At 35.9% G+C, this 21,251-nt stretch overlaps 2 protein-coding genes across 2 annotated transcripts in view; one reads left to right on the forward strand and one right to left on the reverse strand.

Annotated features, from left to right (window-relative positions):
- The window catches only part of LOC136260517 (uncharacterized), a 114,728-nt gene extending 105,991 nt beyond the window's left edge, over positions 1–8,737 (forward strand). Inside the window, exons 36-39 of the mRNA XM_066054283.1 lie at positions 442–483; positions 3,912–3,983; positions 7,955–8,030; positions 8,497–8,737. Of these exons, the coding sequence (XP_065910355.1) occupies positions 442–483; positions 3,912–3,983; positions 7,955–8,030; positions 8,497–8,543 (237 nt within the window). The 3' untranslated portion in view covers positions 8,544–8,737. The remainder of the gene's footprint in view (positions 1–441; positions 484–3,911; positions 3,984–7,954; positions 8,031–8,496) is intronic.
- Positions 8,738–13,437: 4,700 nt separating this feature from the next.
- On the reverse strand, positions 13,438–21,048 carry LOC136249339 (nose resistant to fluoxetine protein 6-like). Its single transcript, XM_066041296.1, has 2 exons — positions 20,940–21,048; positions 13,438–15,717 (listed from the first exon to the last, which is right to left on the reverse strand). The coding sequence occupies exon 2, from the start codon at positions 15,712–15,714 to the stop codon at positions 13,642–13,644; it is 2,073 nt and encodes a 690-aa protein (XP_065897368.1). The 5' UTR covers positions 15,715–15,717; positions 20,940–21,048; the 3' UTR covers positions 13,438–13,641.
- Between the last annotated feature and the right edge of the window lie 203 nt (positions 21,049–21,251).

Here is a 21,251-nt window from a genome sequence, read left to right on the forward strand (position 1 = left end):
AACCGTGGTCAGTGAGCCAGACCAAATTTTGAGTTTTTTCAATTTTTTAAAACTCTATATCCAGCCACCTGAAAGTGTTTTCTTGTTGTAATACTGTATTTCATGTTAGATGGATAGGTGGTTTTCATTGCATACTGTAATATGGTAATTTTCAAAGGTGGAATTTTTGGTGGCACATGTCACTTTTGATGTGATCCCTACTTAAACAGTACGGTACTACTGTACTGTTCAAGTATGGTAGTACTGTACAGTACGGTAGTGTAGGTAGTAGCTACGGTATGGTAGTATTAAACAGTACTACCGTACTGTTTGATACCAATCCCTGTTTAATTAGTGGCTTCTAGCAATAAAGTTATTTACATTTTAGTACATTTGTATAAAAAATGGTCAAATTGAAATATCTGCTACAAATATTCATAATAATTATTGGTTTCCTTACAGGGTGTAGGAATATTCTTTCTCCATGTTGTTAGAAGCAGGGAGGTATGTATTTAAGCACACTTGTGTGTGCGCATGCAAGTGTATATATATGCGCATTGTATGCTGTATGCATGTCAGTGCATGGATGTGTGTACTGTATGTATAGATTGTTTGTATTTATGTATAGTACAGCTGCATAATATTATATCTAATCCAAAACAGCTAAGCTATAAAAAAAAGGAGGCGGCCCCCAAAAAGACCATGGTGAAAAAAGATGTGAAATCCAAGGTGACAACCAAGAAATCGCTGTGATGGTAGGTTAATGGTAAAAATTTTAATAACGACAGTTTGGGTGAATTTGGTACCACTTGTTTTTCACCATGGTATTTTTTGGGGGCCTCACCCTTTTTATAGCTTGTTTTGGATTAGATATCACTTTTTTGTATTTGTATACACCAAAGCCGTCTTATGACTGGCTTTGGGATTATTTTAACCAGTGTTATTTTTCTTTACTACAGAGGAAGAAGAAAGACATTCAAAGCAGATTTTTTTATATTAACTATTTGAGTAATTATACAAATTTTGTATTATTACATGCCATTTCTTTTCTACAGGATAACTTGTTTGTTGCTGATCTCCACTGAGTAACTTGAAATGTAGCTGAACTCTCTACATGATCACATAAAATGTAGCTGAACTTTCCACGGGATGATTTGTTTGTTGCTGAACTCTCTACATGGCGACTTATTTCTAGCTGATTTTTCTACAAGATGACTTGTTTAAAACTGAACTCTCTACAGGGTGATTTGTATGTAGCTGAACTCTCTACAGGGTAAATTAGCTGATTTCTCTACAGGGTGACTAGTTTGTCGCTGAACTCTCTACAGGGTGATTTTTTTGCAGCTTAACTCTCTACAGGGTAACTTGTTTCTAGCTGATCTCTCTACAAGGTGACTTGTTTTAAAGCTGAACTCTCTACAGGGTGATTTGTTTCTACCTGATCCTTCTACTGGGTAACTTGTTTCTAACTGATCTCTCTACAGGGTGACTTGTTTGTAGCTGATCTCTCCATAAGGTAGTAGCTGAATTTTACAGGGTAACTTGTTTCTGTCTGATCTCTCTACAGGGTGACTTTCTAGTTGGTCTAACAGGGTGATTTGTTTGCAGCTGAAGTCTCTACAGGGTGACTTATTTCTAGCTGATGTCATAGCTGATCTCACTACAGTGGGATTTGTATGTAGCTGAATTTTCTGCAGATCTGTTTGTAGTTGAACTCTCTGCAGAGTAATAAATTATGTTTGTAGTTGAATTCTTTACAGGGTAATTTTTTTCTAGCTGATCTCTCTACAGTGTGAATTTTTTTTTTGTAGCTGATCTCTCTACAGGCTGGATTGCTTGTAGATGAACTCACTACAGCATGACTTGTTTCTAGCTGTTCTCTCTACAGGGTGACTTGTTTCTAGCTGGTCTCTCTACAGGGTGATTTGTTTGTAGCTGAACTCTCTACATGGTGACTTGGTTCTAGCTGATATTTCTACAGGGTGACTTATTTCTAGCTCATGTCTCTACTGGGTAACTTTTTCTAGTCGATCTCTCTACACTGTGACTTGTTTGTAGTTGATCTCTATAGGGTGGTAGCTGAATTCTATCTACAAGGTAACTTGTTTCTAGCTGATCTCTTTACAGGGTGACTTGTTTCTAGCTGATCTCTCAACAGGGTAAATTATTTCTAGCTGATCTCTCTACAGGGTAACTTGTTTCTAGCTGTTCTCTCAAGTTTGTAACTGAACTCTCTACAGGGCGATTTTTTTTGTAGCTGAGCACTCTTTCAGGTAACTTGTTTTTAGCTGAATTTTCTACAGGGTGACTTATTTCTGCTAGAACCAAGTCAACATGTAGAGAGTTCAGCTACAAACAAATCACACTGTAGAGAGATCAGCCAGACCTCTCTGCATGCAGGGTAATTCATTTCTAGTTAATCTTTCTACATGGTGAATTGTGTCTAGCTGATCTATCTACAGCGTGATTTGTTTGTAGCTGAATTTTCTACATGGTAATTTGTTGTTGCTGAACTTTCTACAGGGTGACTTGTCTGTAGCTGATATTTCTACAGGGTGACTTGTTTGTAGCTGATCTCTCTACAGGGTGAGTTTTTTCTAGCTGAACTCTCTACAGGGTGATTTGTTTTTAGCTGATCTCTCTACAGAGTGACTTGTTTCTACATCAGCTCACTACAGGGTGACTTAATTCCTTGTAGCTGAATTCTGTACAAGGTGATTTGTTTGTAGCTGAACTCTCTACAGAGTGAATTGTTTTCAAGCTGATCTCCATGGCTTGTAATGGTCTGAATCACTAGATAAATTTATTTTGTAGCTACACGTTGATGGTTCTATTAGAGTATCTTGGCAGCTGAATGCTCTATTAGGGTGACTGTTCTATTAGAATACATCAATCTCGCTTTTGCTACATGTAGTTCATAGTGGTTTGTAATCCAATTCTTCTTTACTATTGCAAGGACTTTCTATGATGATTATTCCAGCTACATGCTAATTTTCAGCTCATTTCTCTAAACGGTTTGCCTGGTAGGCTTGAATACTAATAGTTTTTTTATTCATAAAATTCAATCACGTAATTGTGACACAAGTTGGGCTTTGTGTCATATCCCAACCAATGGCCTTTATCTGGATTCCTTTTAAACCACAAAAAGGCACTCCTATGATGCTTACTCCATCTACATAGTAATTTTCAGCTTCAAGTGGTTTATCCAGTGGGCGTGACAGAAGTTCAACCCTATTTTACACGAATAATTAGTCATAACTCTGTGAATGTTCATCGGATTCCTACCAAACATGTCACTGAGATCCGCTATAGTGAGCCCTTAAGGTGCGCCAAATTCAGCCTGATTGGAGCCTGCATTAGTGTTTTATGGCAGATTTTGCAAAGTGTGTGAAAAGAAGAAGAAAATAGCAAAGAAATTAAAATGAAATTTTGGTCACTCGTATCCAGAAATGGCTGGAGCGATTTTCTTCAAATTTGGTACTACTTAGTCAACACTACTGTAGCAAATTTGGATTCAATCAGATAAGGGACCACAGAGCTACATATGTGAGAAAATCTTGTTTTCTTTCTTCCTGTCAATATACAGTACTCATGGTGTGGCACGCCAGCTTCTTGGGCCACACGACACACTAATGTGTGTCTTCATACTGATATTTATATTTTCTTATTAAGGCTTTATAGCACAAGTGCTGAGGGTCTATAGGACACCTAGTCGTACAGCCTGTTTAAAGTTGTTACATAAAGTGTGTTTGAAAGGGTGGAGAAAGGAGAAAAAATCCATGACTGGACCTGGGCAGCGGATATACTGTATTGTAATTATTGGTTAAAACTGTAGATACAATGTACACAAATTTATTATCATACAGCAATAATCCCTTTAAATGCATTCCCATGCTCACAATAATTGTATGCATTTTCCCTTTCATTTGCAGTTGAGAAATGTAATCAAAAACAAGATCCAAAGATGGAAAAGCGAAAGGAAGTGGAAATCATCCACCACAAAGGTGCTGAAATTTGAGCTATACCTTCCCCCTGACACTTACCACACAAGACCTCTTTTCATTGACTGTTTGGACATTTACAATATACAGTGGAACCTCAGTTACCTGGACCCCACTCATCCGGATTCTTGGTTAACTGAACTATGATAGTGACTGTTCTATTAGGGTAGTTAAAATATTGATATTTTGAAATTTTCTTTGCACTATTTTAAGGTTATTTATACACAGTTTCAGAGATATGGACTTTTCAGACTTATGGTCCCAAGTGGTTCAGTTTTCAGACTTATAACTGAGGTTCCACTGTAGTTTGAGCCGTACATGAAACTGTAAAGCATACTATACTTCAAAACACAATGGGAAATGTTTCGTATTAATTATGTGCAGCTAATAGCCATTTCTCTCCCTTTCTGTTCTTTTAGATGAAAAATTCTATTGGCTGTTCATGCTCTTTGTATATAGGGAATAACGATATGTCACTTTATTATTTTATGTAAAGATTGTGAGTCACTTAACCAAAGTAACATATCGTTTTTCAGTCCAAATTATCACCAAATTTAATTCAATAGACCAAATCAATTTTCCTGTGGGGGGTGCACCGACCCCCCTAGATAGAGCATACTCTGAATGCTGAGTGTGCTTTGCACATTGTAGAACTTGTATCAATTGGTTGTAACTTTTTTTCTCACCTATTATAAATGCCATTGTTAACACCCCCTTCTGAAATCCTAGATCTGCCTCTGACTTAAGGTGTTCTAGTATGTCACAAGGAAGTATATACCACCATTATCAACATTAGGTTATCATTATAATTGGTACCTGTCTTAGCCGTTCATTGAACAATAAGCTGAGCAACATTGCTACTTGAACTAACTTTCTAAGCACCGGAAATCACTCTATATGTGACCGGGCCTGCAAAAACAGGGCATGTGGCCACAAACTACACCCCGTTACTTTACTGGTCATATCTCAGTACTAGCTGGAACAGACTATTTGCATTCTGTAACTTGCATCGTAAAGCTACTTAAATGCTTACTACGAGCTGAAAGTTTCATTACCATAGTGTAATGTTACAAAAAGGTATGAGTGATGAAAGTTTGAAAAAGTAGGCAAAAATCATGTGCCCACATGCCCTATTTTTGCAGGCCCAGTCACATATTTTAAATGCCGACTTGATGTGTCACTTTGTGGTTTTGATGTTTTTAAAACATGTAGAGCAGATATCCTTGTCCTCAGGCAGTAGTACCACTAGGCTTCAAGGCACTAGTCACTTGTACCAAGTGTGGATGATTCCACTAGTTGTACAGTGGTGTTATGATTCTTTACACTATTATAGGAAAAGAAAAACTGTCCTTAAAACTAATGTGAACCCAAAGGTTTGTGTAAATAGTAAAATTGACAAATGCATACAGCAATGAAATTAACCCACTGAATGTGATAATTTAAAATTTCAGCTTCCTAGGCAGCATGAAGATCTTGTGCCAGGTCATGGTTATCCTAATATCTTTGTTAACGAACAAGAAAGACTGAGAGAGAGAGAAGTTCCACTGAAGTAAATATATAGTAATACCCAAGGAGTTTGTAGCTGTCAAGGTACAGCAACAAACAGTAGTTTATATAAATTCCTCCCCAGTCCTTGCTGTAGCACTCTCAATTTGCTTAGGCACCGCAACACATAGTCTTCAGGTTACTAATTTTGCTGAATCTTGTGTTTTAAAGTTTAATTACTGTATAATATTATTTAGAGCAGTAAATCTGCTATTATAAAAAGCATTAATCTATGATATCAATTTTCAATGTACTTGCTACAGTAACTATTAATCATACAAGTACACAAAAAAATTTGGAATTTTCAGCTAGAGTAGGGACCATAGCACTTCGATATAAAGTACTGAAACAAGTTGGAGTAGTCCATGATATTAAATCACTGTAATACAATAAGAAGTGTTATATCCCTACTGTGCTCAAGATACCATAACGGAAATGCTAAATGCACAGTAGGGATATAACACTTCTTATTGTTTTACTGTGATTTACTACTCAAATTTGTTTCAGTACTTTTTATCGAAGTGCTATGGTCCCTACTCTAGCTGAAAATTCCAAATTTTTTCGTGTACTTGTTTGTTAACTTTTTTTGTAAATAATTTTGTTATGACTGGTGAACCCACGCATACCGCATCTGAAATGGAGCCGCGCACCCCAGCTATATCAATAATCATCTAAAAAGTGAAGTATCTATTACGCTTCGTTGTCAGCTATGTTCAACTCGTTACACAGCAATACAAATCAAAAACTTTTCCGGAAGAACCTCTACAATCTACGCATACCATAAGAAATGGTGCCGCGCCCCAATTTTATTAATTATCATCTGAAAAGTGAAGTATCCATTATGCTTCGCTGTCGGCTATGTTCAACCCGTTACACAGCAATACGAATCAAGAATTGCTTGAAAAGCGCCTTTGCAATCAAAATAGCCACTATGAAAATACGGACGATTTCCGTTTCGAAGAGAAACCATCACATGCTCGCGCCAAATCGACACCTTTCCCTGTCAGCAAAGATGAATGGGACACAAAGGAGGACACTGGTAAGTCCATGAAGAATTCATTGTACGTACTGCGGTATGCCAAAAGGCACCTGTTGGGCCAAAGCAACGTCGAACAGTGAAAAAATCAAGCCCGTAGCTTTAGCCGTTATTATTATGTTTGTCTGAAGGCATCAGTCAGTTACTTACTTACTTACTTACTTACTTACTCAGTCAGTAAAAAATTCCGTTGAATAAAATTTTTTTAAATTCCATAGCAACTTGTTGGAAGCGTTTCGGGTCGATCTGAAAGCTTGTTTGGGCTTAGTTTTACCTCACTAATACTGCCTCATTGTTGTCAGGGAAAATTGAGGCTGGTTTCTGGATGATTTTATTTCATGGGCCACGCCTACTGCTTTGTGGTCCCTACTATACAGTTACTATTGTACTGTATGATAAAGGAATTTTCTCTAGTGTGATGTAACACTACCTGTGATCTAGACTACCTAAAATGGTAGTTCCCTTAATCCAAAACCTAGATTATAATATTGGCTGAGTTCTTTTAATGCAATTGGAGTATTTATCATCAAATATGCATTAAACATAACTATGAGCAATACCCAAAAATGAAGCCTATTATGCTCAAAATTATGCATAATTGTTACATAGTGGATATTGTGCCAGTACCGGTTAACAAGTACAAACGACTATTGTGCTGGCATAGTAGTATACCCCGAGTATTCGACTTTAGGGCACGACCAGTAGTTTACCTTGAGCCTTGTACTTTAGTGGATGCTTGGGTTTGAGCCTCAGCTGAGGCAATTTTTTTCGCTTTCTTAGGTTTTTTGTCCAAGCTTATTTTTTTAATGCACGTTGTCTAACTTCTTAGTAGCCTCCACTGCCAGCAAAATATCCAGCAAAACAGTGCAACCAGTAACAGCTCTATATAACCTGCCTAATTATTATTCTCAAAAGCTGGCTACTTTATTAGTATTTCTGAACTGCTGTATCAGAGTAAGTGACTGCTCTTTTAGAATATCTCAATCTTATTTCTGCAAAGTGTGAATAATCAGCCAACAAACAGTAAAAGTACAACATAACACATTTTTTGATATAATATTATAGCATGTTCATGTTTTGCTATATTTTAACACATGCACTGCACATTTTTAATATTGAAAATCATCGTATCATACTGGCATAATGCTTGATGCTTTTGCTAACTGAAATTATGCAGCCATAATTGGCTCAAGCCTAACTAAAATTACATAATGATCTGTGCATTAGTAAGTACATTAATGTAGTTTAATATATTTTGAATAATATGCATGTTTAAAACTCTGAGGTATATGAGGTAAGCCAAAAAAGAATGCCACAGTGTACTGTACATTGACACATCAAGTTCATACCACCAACTGTACATCAAATTCATGTCTTATACATATTATTCTAGGATACTACCATGCAAGGACAAACTTGGACCATGAACAACTTACTGTTGCAAAACCAAAGTGTGGAATGGGAGTCAAGTAAGATAATATGCAACATTCTAGCTAACGTATAACATATAAGTCAATGACTGAAGATTTGCTAGTGCTGTTTAGAAGGAGTGAGGGAATATAGTAGTGAAATGCTAAAAAGAATATAAAAATTATTGAACAGTTGGAATTTTTTTTCACTAAATATATCTTGTAATCTAAAAATCACTTCCCTGTCCAATGAAATGGCTAGGTTTTAATGCTTTTGTTTAATAATCAAGATAATTTAATTATAGTTTGTGATCTGATAAAAGTCTGTATACAAACACGAATGTCTTTGCTAATACATAACTACAACTTACACACCACAGAGATAAGCTACAATATATTGTATCAGCCTAATCACAGTAGCATAATAGCATAGCACACTTGATAAATATAAATACTGCACGTGTGCATACTCTAAATACAGTTTATTGAGAACCGAAATTTATGTGTGTACTAACTATGACAACAGGTGAAGATGGATCTACTAAAGATAATAGCCACCAAGAAACTCTGTAAATTTGTCTATGGAATTATTAAGCTACTGTAGTTGTTTAAGTCTTCTGAGCTTTATAGTGTATCATGTCAGATGCATATATTCGGCTGCTGGTAAAATGTATGCAAAAATGCTTAATATTATTGTACTGTACTATGTGTAGTGTACAACCTGTGATTTGTAAAATAATAATATTGTTGTTACAAATACAGTACAAGTGCATGCACATGATAAAAATTAATTATTAGTGTTACTAGTGAATAATTCAATAACTAAGCATACGGCTCATTATCATTTTTATGTTTTAACAAATACATTGTTAAATTAATATTTATATGTACATAGTTAATTGGAGTACTTACAAGTCACAGTTTTGTAATTCTATTGTGTAACCACTGACAGTCATCATCATAGTTTTCAGTGGTTGCTAATATAATTTCACTATTAGCCATGCTTTAGTAACAATGGTGGCTATTTTTTCATGACACCGACATGATTCAAGTGATCCCTTAGTTCATTGTGTATAGTAATTCTTTTGTTGAGTACAGAATTCTCTGTGATATACTTTAACTGCTACAGTAACAAATAGACAAGGGAAACTCTTGTTAATGCACAACTGTTTTTATTGTCAATACCGTAATATTGTATCAAGATCACCATGAAAGTACAGGAATTAATTCAGAGAATGTTCTGGTTTTCTCTACCATCCAAGTAGGCCTGCGTCAAAATTATGCCAGCATAATAAAAAGCATAGTCGGCTGGGCTGGAGTGCTATGTCAGCATAATGCATATTTGGAGAATATTTCAAAGTATGGAGCTTAATTCCATGAAAATAGATCGATGCTCCCTAATAGAGCAGGAAGAGGAAACTGTAAACTGCAACAGAGCACTAAAATGCTTTGTACATATATAGCTCCTTAGCAAAATGCTCTCTAATAGAACAGTCACTTTGTAGTGAAATACTCTAATATAGAGCATTAATTGATTAAAGTGTTCCAAGATAATTGTAAGAAATAACTGTTAACCTAGGAGCATAATGCAAGCATAATAGAAATACTGAAGCGGACAATAGGTGAAGATTTGGGAAATTCCTGAAAGCATTTTGGACAAAATTTTGGGCATATTTGACTTCAAGGATAGCCTTTCCCAGCCAATCAGAGGTGGCAAAAGACACAATGTGACCGGATTTTGGAAAATCAACCATATGGGTGCATTTGACATCTAAAATATTTAATGATCAAGTAACACAATTTATTGTGTAAATCTACTTGTTAATGATTGTAAGCCATTCTCAATGCCTTACAAGAAAATAATTGAAATATATATATTTTTAATTGTACCCTCCTCTTAACAGTAACTCACTAAACATGAAAATTCTACTTATTTCATGCATGCCCATATTAGGTGATTTTCCAAAATTTGGTCACAAATAGCAATAAATATCTCTGAACCAGCTGTGTATTATCATAAATATTTCCAGCAAGAGAAGGTCTAAAGAAGTCAGGTTGTTTCCCTTTCATCTTCCATCCTGTTTCACCATTGCCATAAAATTATAATAATGTACGTATCATCCCTTTATCATGAATTCCTATTCAATTGATGTATCATAAAGTACTGTATGGTAGTAGGATCACAGAGGTTTGTAACTTCTCACAAAAAATTATTGACCAGAAACCAGTCTTGCAATACGTTCATGGCACCTTGGCAGTATTGGTTGCAAGCTCAAAAGTGCCTTCAGTATGACTCAAATGGGTCAAACCACTTCTAATATGTTGATATGAATTTTTTAAAAAGTGAATTTTCTGCTGAATGTGCCTGATGCCATCAGACAAGTGTACCTCAAATAATGACTTTATGCTATAGTTACCAGTCTCATTTAGTGGCTGCATTAAAAGCTGCTTGAAAGGAATAAATGAGCAGGTTCGAAACAATAAGGTAGTTACTAGGGTGGGAAAATCCACAAAATAGTGTATTTTTCTCAATCAAATTTAGTAAACTTGGTGTCATTTTACAGAGTGACAAAACTTACTGATTAAGAATCCACTTTAAAGTAGAATTATTTAACTGTATTAAGGTAGAATTACATATGATGAAATTACAAGTGTTTTGCTGAATATACAGTAAGGTAATACTGTATGTTTAAGGTTTGGGCTTTCTGGCCTTAAATATCACCCTAAAAACCAGCCTCATTTTTCTTTCACAACAGCTTGGCATCATTGGTTAGGTGTAATTGAGGCCAATAATGTCTTCACAGTGACCCTAAACGCTTCGAACAAGTTATTATGAAATTTATTTAACTGAATTTTCTACTATATAACTAACTGCCTCATGCCTCCAGCCAAGCATAACTCCACAATACGAGCTTGATTTCATCAAACACTTCATCCCGATCGAGATGTGCCTTTTCACCAACTGCAACAGCTACAGTGCATGCATCATGAACTTACTCCTTTGTGCTCCACGGCAAGTTCTTTTCACTGATAATGCAAGCCATGTCAATTGTCAATTTGCAATAGTGCGATACAGCTTTCCTGTGGTTGTGTTGACCAACCATCAAGCTAAACACCCACATTTTCCATAGCAAGTGGATTGATTGCACAGGCACTTCTTATACTGTTCTTCATTTATAACGCTCAGTAATGGGTGTGTAATGGCCACTTCACTTTTCGGTTGGGGCACACGTTCAGATGCAAAACTGTAATTTTAGGGCATGCCTGGTGCCATTCTTTCTTTGGACGTAGTTTCAGTAGTTATTTTAAAAAGTAAACAAAAAAGTAGAAGGAAAAACCGGGAAGTTTAAGTTGGATTAGAATCAAAGGAAAAAAAAGTAGTAATACAAGGAAAGCTAAAGTATAGTGAAACAAGAGAGGTTGTGTACATGTATATACCAGCAGATGTACTAACAGACATTTAATCCTAGTCATGGTTATTGACTGAAGTATAGGATTAAACGTCCAATAGTACATGTATAACTACAAGTACAGACAACCTCTCTTATTTCGCTAAGTTTTACCTATTCCCTTGTTTCACTACTTTTCATTTGATCCCAAATCCAACTTCAACTTTCTAATTTTTACAACTATCTACTTGTTATTATGTTCCTGACTGACACGTAATAATTATGGTGATATAATACAAGCTTCCATATCCTGCCTGCTCACAGGTTATTTACTTACATTCTCAGCTTCCTGTTTTCTTATTCAGTGATAGATACGTACACTAATTAGTGCACATTAATTAGTGCTGACATCATGGCTTACATACTATTTATTTATTAAGGCTTTACAGCACAAGTGTTGACGGTTTGTATGACATCTGGTCCAACAGCTTGTTTAAAGATGTTAATTATAAGTGTGTTTGAAAAGGTGTAGAAAGAGGAAAAATCCATGACTGAACCTTGGCAGCCTCAAACCTGCAGCCATCCCATTTACACTTGAATGATTACAGGAGTCTGCCAGGCAGTCAGGATGTTTTCTCCTTATCAATTTCATGTATATATTTGTATCCATAGAGACCTTAGAGGGTATTCACGGTGGCATCCACTTCTGTTGCAGACATGTCACATGTATCACTGCTTGAAGTTTCTTAGTTTACTAGAGTGGTATATCCCCAGTATGTGGAACAGTTAATTGTTTGTTATTTTAGTAGTTTTTCAGTAAACCTGCATTCACTGATGTTTTAAAAGTTAGTAAAACAATTATGTTCCATATACTTAAAGTTACTGACATTTTACTATCAGTATAACTGGGTACAACTACAATAAAATAGCTTAACAAATTAGTAAACTAAGAACCTTCAAGCAGTGTATACATGATACATTTACTTTTAAACAGGTTGAATCATATAACAAGCCTCATGCTAAGGTTTTAAGGTACTGTAGCTCATCTGCTAACTATTTTTCTGAGAAGGGGATGGTCAACAAACACAAATATAATCAGCCTGACAGCTAGACAGTATGTATTAAAAAAAGCACTCTAACATCACATATTGTACCACAATAGCTACATATTAGGTAGGAATGCAATAACAGTTATTGTAATACCTAGGTGTGTGTGGTAGCTTACAACATGATCATGTATAATATTATATTTATTGTCTGTGATCAAAAAGCATAATGACAAAAGTCCAGCAGGGTTGTATGGAAAAAGCACGTGTACAATGATGCAGATTTTCTGTTAACATTCATAGAAGTGATGGGACCCATACATGTCTTGGTATATTTTACATGGTCAATTGCTTTTTAATCAAATATAGAGCATGGTAGTGACTCATTAAAAATGCTTTTAATTTTTGTGGTTAGACAGAAACTTATTAACAACTGTGCTTTGACAGAACAAAACTTATTGATGTAAATATCTGCCTCTACAATTATTTATATAGTCATGTAGTGGTTGGGAGCTAATATCCATATTTTAAGTGCATTCATTTCCAAGAAAAAAATATAAGTACAGTATTTATGTCACAGGCTTTCAAATGTAAAACCACCAGTGAAAGGAAGTTACACCCTAGTAAAAACCATATATATATATATATATATGTACTAGGACAATCATTATATCATGCAGTAGGACAATCTCAAGAAGATCTTTAGATACCTGCCCCCAATATGATAGTAAAATAAGTAAGCTACTGAACATTGCCGAAGTTCCAGGTGACTCTCATTCTCCTTTCTATCTCAAATACCAGCTCTTAGCCTCACACATCTATCCTCACTCAATAGGTATGATAGTAATGCAGATGACAATAGTATTGCATAGTGACAGTATCTCTTACAGTGGTCATCTGGTTATTAATACTGTACGGCTATAACATTGACTACAGACCATGTCAAGGATAAGCAGCAGCTTTAGTGGTGATGCCTGTTTTTTGCACCCTATACTCGGCCCATATATACTGTAGCTACATAATATAAATACTTGTCAGTGATAGGAATATAATTATGCAGTAGAACATGATATATGTGTAGTTAAGTATGTATGCATTAACTGTACAATATTATAAGTCGTTGTTAAATGGACACTATAATAATGTCATACATTATAATGTTAAAATTAGCTGCACAGTAATATATACACCAAATGAATCAAGATGAAAATTATTTATTGTTTTCATAGACAATCATTATGCATGACGAGGCTCCATTCCAGCCAGTTTGAAGCAAAGTGATACTACTTTTGATATAGGTAATTCCACAGTCAGTGTCAACACAATGGATAAGGCAAAGGACACTACTATCACAAATACACACAACATAATGTACACAGTATCAGTGAATATCAAACTTGACTGTAGTGTGCCCATTATGTAAAAGATGACCAAAACATGGAACAAGTACACTCCATAAGATAACCTGACTAGTGGATCCCATTCAGGCCAAGAGAGAAAACTGTTCACTACTCCTCCATAGCCAGTATTACAGAGAAAGATAACAACAGAGATGCCAACACTCCAAGCCAATCCTGAAAACATCAGATAAGTAGCATTCTCCCATTCAGTAAAATGACGAGTGCCATTATAATCTTCAATAGTTCCAAACAATGTGATCTTACACAAGCATATTGCTATAAGCCACAATACCACACTTATCAGATATTTCAATGCCTGTCTAACTGGCAGATCAACAATGCTGTACTTTTTGTAGAGAATGTATCCCAAAACAATACCAATCAAATATTGATTAGCTCTGTAAAATGACTGATTATATAACCATTGGACCTGTTCAAGAACTTTTGGGTCAGCATAAAGAGCAGCCCAGTAGCTATTTCGGGTAGCTACAACTCCAATTATCACAGTGACTCCAAACATAGACAAAGTTACAACAATCAAACCAATCAGTTCACTATAGTACAACGTCAATATAAAAACTGGAGATAACACAAACAGCTGCATTTCAGCACCAATATGCCAAGTAGGTACAACACAGATGTCTACAGGGTTGATTAGGTTATTAATAAACAACACATTACACCACCACCGACAGTCAATGTGTTGAGAATGCCATAAAGGACCATCAGACAAATGTACAAACAGTTTAAATGCCACAAATGTAACTAGATAAAACATCGGTGCTAAGCGAAAGTATCGGTTGACATAGAAATATGAAACTCTAAATCTGTTGTGTTTTTCTATATCTTTAAATGTCAGATAAGATGACAGTGTGGCACTTACTACAAAGAAGGTATCAGCAGCAAATGTTGCATTCATAAATATCTGATTAAATATTCTAGAAGGATATTTAGCCAAATAATGTGGTGTATTCTGACTGAGCTGAGGATACATAAAAGGATATACAACATGTACGTAAACATGAAGTCCAATATTAACAAAGTTGGCAAATACTTTCAAAGCCCCAACTGCCTTGATTGCTGAAGATGACTGTTTGGTAGAGAAGAGTTCAGGGACTGTGCGACATAATGAAAATGCTATAAGGAAATCTTTTATGCAAGGTTTATCATCACATTTTCCTTTTCCCATGTGACAGGTACTTTTATCCTTATTGATTTCTACTCTTGGATTAGACTGCCAAAACAAATGTACTACAGTTGCCAATGCTACCAGTCCTACAAATACTACACAGATACCAGTTACCACCATTGCTCCCATATCATACTCCACATCAGTTTGAGGACAGAATGTAGGGGAATCACCAGTACTGGTTAACTGTATAGTAATAGTTTGTGTAGTATTACTAAATGGATTAACAGTCATGCTAGTAACACTGATAATATTCATCCTTGACAACACTAATGCAAATTCATTTGGAGAACATGTTGATGGATAACACACTCCAACCTGAATGTTACTGGACACACTAGTATTTATCGGTACAGGACAGTCTGAAGAATAGCACACTTCATCTTGATACTCTGATGGGATATAAAATGTAGTGATATTCATTTGCATTGTATATATACAATAGTTTGTTTCACCCACTGGTGTGTTCTTCAAATCCATACACTCATCATAGTAACCAAGAAAGGTAGTGTGACCATATACTATACCATCACTTGGTTTACCCCAGGAGTCCCAATACTGAGCCATTAACTGGGGATGGGTTGATTGTAATGTTGATAGCTTCTCAATGACTGCTTGACAATTCTTACTGACATTAGTGCTTGGTGGAAAAATTTGTGTTGCAGAGAAGCAGTCACTAATAGTTACCAACAAAATTAGTTGATACAACAATGATGCCATTGCCTGCAAAATACATTACTGAGTATATGATATCACACAGTGTACCAATACATTTACAAAAGTGCTTCAAGGTAGGTATTGTTAGGCAATTTATAGTGACAAATCATGTTGAGTGAAAAGGGTTGTTTTCATAAGATTCCTTCTGCATAACTGTACTGTATTTGCCTAATTATATCTACACACATAACTGTACTACAGGAGTAAATACAGTACAACTATGTGGACTATTGGCTGTACTGTGTGGAAAATACAGTACACATTGACACTTTGATCCTTCCCCGTAAAATACAATAATTATATTGCAAAATAAATCAATTATGACAACAACAAATATGACAACCATAGTTATAATTGCACCAGAAGGGCTTGTCTCATCTACAGGTACAGTAGGTGTGGAATTCAAGCCCAGTTATTCTGATGTGATTTAACCCCACTGCTGTGCAAGTTGACTTGTTGTGAAATTAACATAACAATAAAATTTCAGAAATGGGCTGAGCCACTATTCTTTCCATTGTTTAATGTTACCAATGGAGTCTTGTGCCCATGTAGTTGATAGTTAATGTTGCAATGGCTCTTCTCTTTCTCACTGCTTCTAACTCAATAACAATTTCTGACAGGCCATCATTAATTTATTAATGATTCCAACAGGTTACTAGATAGCTGTGCATACTAAATACGTACATATACCAAGGACTATAACTTTGCTACTAAATATTTATATTGCCAAGCATGTAATTTCACTCAGGAATTCTGGAAGCCGTGTTTTAACAAATAGCCCTTCAGTTTTCTAAACTCAAACATGCTATGTACAAATAAGGCCTAGTTATGATATACTATATGATTCAAAGCTAGGACAACCTAATCACAACCCTTGCACAGATGTTAGGTACTCTAACACTTACAGTTTGTCCTGTGGTTTGAAATGAAATGTATGTATAGCTCATGTTCTCTCTACATGCCATAGCCTCAACATGTAGTGCACAAATGAAAGCTTGCATGATTTTAAAAGGTATAAGGTAGATGCTGAGTGCATTATTTAGAGCAAGAAACATGTGTTGGTTGATACGTGCAGAGATTGGTGAGTGTGCATTGTAGATATTTAACTCTATGTCAAAAAATGCTAGTGAAAAGACAAATAAGTGTTTTTAGAACTTAGGAATAAATTAACAGTTCAGTGTGGTAGCAGGAGAGCTGCTAGCCTGTGGATTTTCAGGAATGCAGCTAAATGTTTCCAATCTTGTTATGTACCCTTACATTCAACATGCCACGGATAGCAAATAGTTGTACTTTGAATATTATTCTAACAAACTCATCAAAGTTATAATACTTTAGACACAAACACTACTTTGACATGTACAGATGTTAGCCTCAAAGTAATGTAGCTATACAGACAGTAAGAGTTTAAAGTGCACACCATTAATCTTTACAAAAGTGGGTTTATATGATACAAGAAAACCAAAATTCCACTGCACAATGTGATTACATGTATGCAGGGAATATGCTTCACTGCAGCAGTTACTACTGCTGTGAAGCTCTCTGTAGCTACGTATTATTATAGACTGCAAACCATCCCATAAAATCTTTTTTTTCATGTGACCAGGTATAGTTCTGTAATGATAGTAAAATTATTGGCCTCAAGAAAACAGTTCCTAAATGAACCTCAAGTTACTAGGGGCATTAGTTCAAGATATGTCTGAGATGTCTTATTAAAGTATATAGTAATAGAGCTTATGGCAATAAAAATGAAAGCTGCTACATAAAGTGACAGAATTCTCGGTTGGGTTGAGTAACCAAATGAACACGCCTTCATACAGATAAGGTACAGCACTGTACATGTCTTTTAGATGGCACCATTCAACAAACAGTATACCCCTGTATATAGTACTCAGGGGTCACGACTATCCAAACACTTTATATGCACAGGCAGGTGGATTAATGAAGCCCATCTGTTTATATTAATATAATTAGTCTAATAGAGCAAACACTTCCCCTCCTATAAAGGCACACTTGATAACAAAACACTCTAACAGAATTCCATTGTGAGGGCTTGCTCCAGCCATAAGTACTCTGCTTCACAATTATTGGATTTTTACATAACAAATTTGCATATAAGTATTAGCATGCAAAACTCTGTATGTATTATGTCACTGAATCATGTAAATATTTATTATCTGACAATTTACAGTATATCTATTAGAGTGACTGGATAAGCACAAACACCCGACAAAGACTGCACCTCGTTGTGAAACTCTGATAGAGAACCACTAAATGATTTAAATTAGAATACAACCATTAACCGAATTGTGATATGCTGGAAATAGCACTGATACAAACACGGATGTACATGTGGTTTCTGCATTTTGCATTGCATACTAATTTCATTGGCACTTACTGTAGTGTCACATGTTTCACATTTTGTAATAACTTGACACACAATTTAAACCATTGCAACATGCAGCAACTATGTCAAACAATGAGATCAAATGGATACAGATGTAACTGCTAAACAAGATGTAACTAAGAATCCATCCAGCAATAAAAGTAGTGGTGTTGTTTACAAACTGTTCTTTTCAATTACAAAAAGCCAATCAAAGTTCTAAGTAAGTATTAATGATACGAGCCAGAAATTTGTAAAGATCAAGGATATGAGCAGAAATGTACCTTGGTGCAAAACCAACCCACCATTCTCTTCTAGAAGACAAAACGTCTGTATGTTTTGTCTTTATTTTTAATCAATCAATATTTATTATTATTGAGATAATATTGCAATATCTTTGCAAGCAAAGGGGAAGGGAATCACTGCAGTTACCATATTATTGTACACTGCATGTTGATTAATATGGTTCTTGGTCTATAGTAGTACTTTCTTTGATGTGGTTAGGTAGGTTATTTCAGGTGTTACAAGAATTTGGATCAAAGGAATATTGGTAAGTCAGTGGTGGGTCCAAGGTGGGGCATAAAGGGCACTTGCCCCCATCAAGCAAGCATACAGTACAAATAACAAGATTGAGATACTCTAATAGAGCAGTCAGTTAAATTCTAATAGAGCAGTTCACCACATATAACAATCCTCCACAGTTGCTGGTTTTAAACACTTGTATCTGCAGCATCATTCCATTAGTGCATTTAGCCTGCTAAGAATAATTTGCAAATGAAATATACATATAGACAACCTCTATTGTTTTACTACTTTATAACTATTCTCTTGTCTTTTTTCTTTTCTTAGTCCCTAATCCAACTTAAAATTATTTTTCATTCTACAGGTACTCGTTTATTTATAACATAATAATCACAACTACTGGACCAATGCATACTGCATCAAAAGAAAGAATGGTGCCAGGCCAACATGCCATAAAACTAAATCTACAGGTACATCTGAATGTGTCAACCACTGAAATGTTAAGTGGCCATTACACTTCCTATTAAGCTATGTTCCGCCCACTATATCACATTTTACAAACAAAGAACAGTACAAGAATTGTCTCTGCAATCAATCCAGTTGCTACAGAAAAATGGACAATAAGCATGATGGCTAGACAACACAGCCACACAGAAGCTGTATTGTGCTATCGCAAATTGACACCTATAGAGTTACCAGTAAAAAAAAACAAAAAACTGGGACACAGGGAAGTCCATGATGCAAGTACTGTATGTACTACAGTTGGCAAAAAGGTACATTTTCTGATGAAGTAATGTCAGAAAGGTGAAGAAATCAAGCTCGAAGCCTTATCTATTATCTATTGCTGAGTTATGCTTGGCTGGTGGCATTAGTTAGTTGGTCAGTCAGATTTGTTACATAGAACATTTAAAATTTCAGAGAAATTTGTTGGGAGTGTTTAGGGTTGCTCTGAAGACATTTATGGGCTTGGCTATGCCTAACTTATGCTTATCACCATACTGTTTGACTGTATGACGAGAAGTGATGTACAGGTAAAATATGGAGGACTTAATACAATTGAACAAAATAAAATTTAATGTAGTACATTTATAACACCAAACAATGTACCTACAAGTATCTGTCTTATAGACTTTGCATGGTGTTTAGGGCAAACAGCTTTAAGTAGAAAATGCTATTGCAAAGAAACTGATAGAAACAGTGCTCAATAATATTTTAACACAAAGAAACTACTTAAATTGTGCTGTGTTGTGATGTTCTTAGTTGGGTGGTATTTAGCATCAACATTATTGCTAATTTCTCCATCACTTTTTCTATAAATCTGGTCCAGCAGCCGGCTTGTCATCATTAAAAAAAAATATTATCATTTAACTATGTAGCTAGCTAATGTGTATTTGTCACTTTGTTGTCTTTTTGTGTTTATAATGACCTATCAGTATAAAGTCCCACTACCATAGGTAAGGGTTGAGGTGGGGATTTGCATCCCTGAAAATTGCAATTCCCCACCTACTGGTGATAAAGCCCCTGCATACCCTGACAAATCTCCCAGTAGCGAAATCTGGGGAGTCCAATCCCCGACCTTCCCCCGTGGTAGTTGTGCCTTACATTGATAGTGCATTACATTGATAGTGCATAATTGATATGTTGTTTGTTTACAGGGTTCCACTGAAAAATTTTCACTGAGTGGATTCCAATCCCAGAAACTGTGCCCAGTATCACATACATGCCAGCATTACCTTATGTGTCTTTTTGTGTACTGATGAGTGCAGTGTGTATTGCCAATTTATAACTACATTCAAATATTTATAGAAGATAGTAATATAAATCAATAATAAACACTCAAACAGTGGGCATGAGAAGCAAACTCTGCGGCCATTATGCACTTGTCAATTTCATGCCCCACCTCCCCAGGGGATTTGACAAATCGTGGTGTCAAATTTCCCACTACTGGGGCAAAATCGGCTGTCAAATCCCCACCCCCCTAGTAGGGGTTTTGACAACACCTCGAGGATGACTAAGCGAATATTCATGCATGCGACTAGATTATACACCTCAGTGTAGCTAGTAAAATTATAGCGAGTACTAGTGCGATTTTCTTGTTTAGAAATGCAACTAGTTACTACGAAAATCGGTCATTGAATTGGACAACTGTCAATTGCCCCCAGGGGTGGGGACAAGAAGCAATGTCAAATCCCCACTTGGGGTGTGGGGCGTGAAATTGACAAGTGCATTTGATTTAGTAGATGTACGTGTGACGGTGTCAACACGCAACCAAAAAGTTTAACCCGCTGCCGCTAGGTACAAAATCATTCCATGTTGTTAAACTTACAGCTCTCCGTTAAAGTTATTTCATAGTGAGATACAGCTAGTCTCATCCGAGGTCTCATCAATCACACTGACGAATCAGTTTTCGCGCAGAGGCTTATTCCAGCTATATACTTTGGCGCCAGCGCATGCTTCCATACAGAACCGTTTACTTAGTTACATGTTTCTGACGAATTCATAGGCTTTAAGCCCTTCTCACAGGTCCCTAGTGGGACGTCATTCAAGTTAGCTATTGCGAATTCAAAATTAATAACAGATGTGAATCCAGCAATGATATCAATTTAAGGAAGGTGAAGCTGACAAGAGTTTGTAGCAG

Source organism: Dysidea avara, chromosome 1 (assembly GCF_963678975.1).
Source record: "Dysidea avara chromosome 1, odDysAvar1.4, whole genome shotgun sequence".
Lineage (NCBI taxonomy): Eukaryota > Metazoa > Porifera > Demospongiae > Dictyoceratida > Dysideidae > Dysidea > Dysidea avara.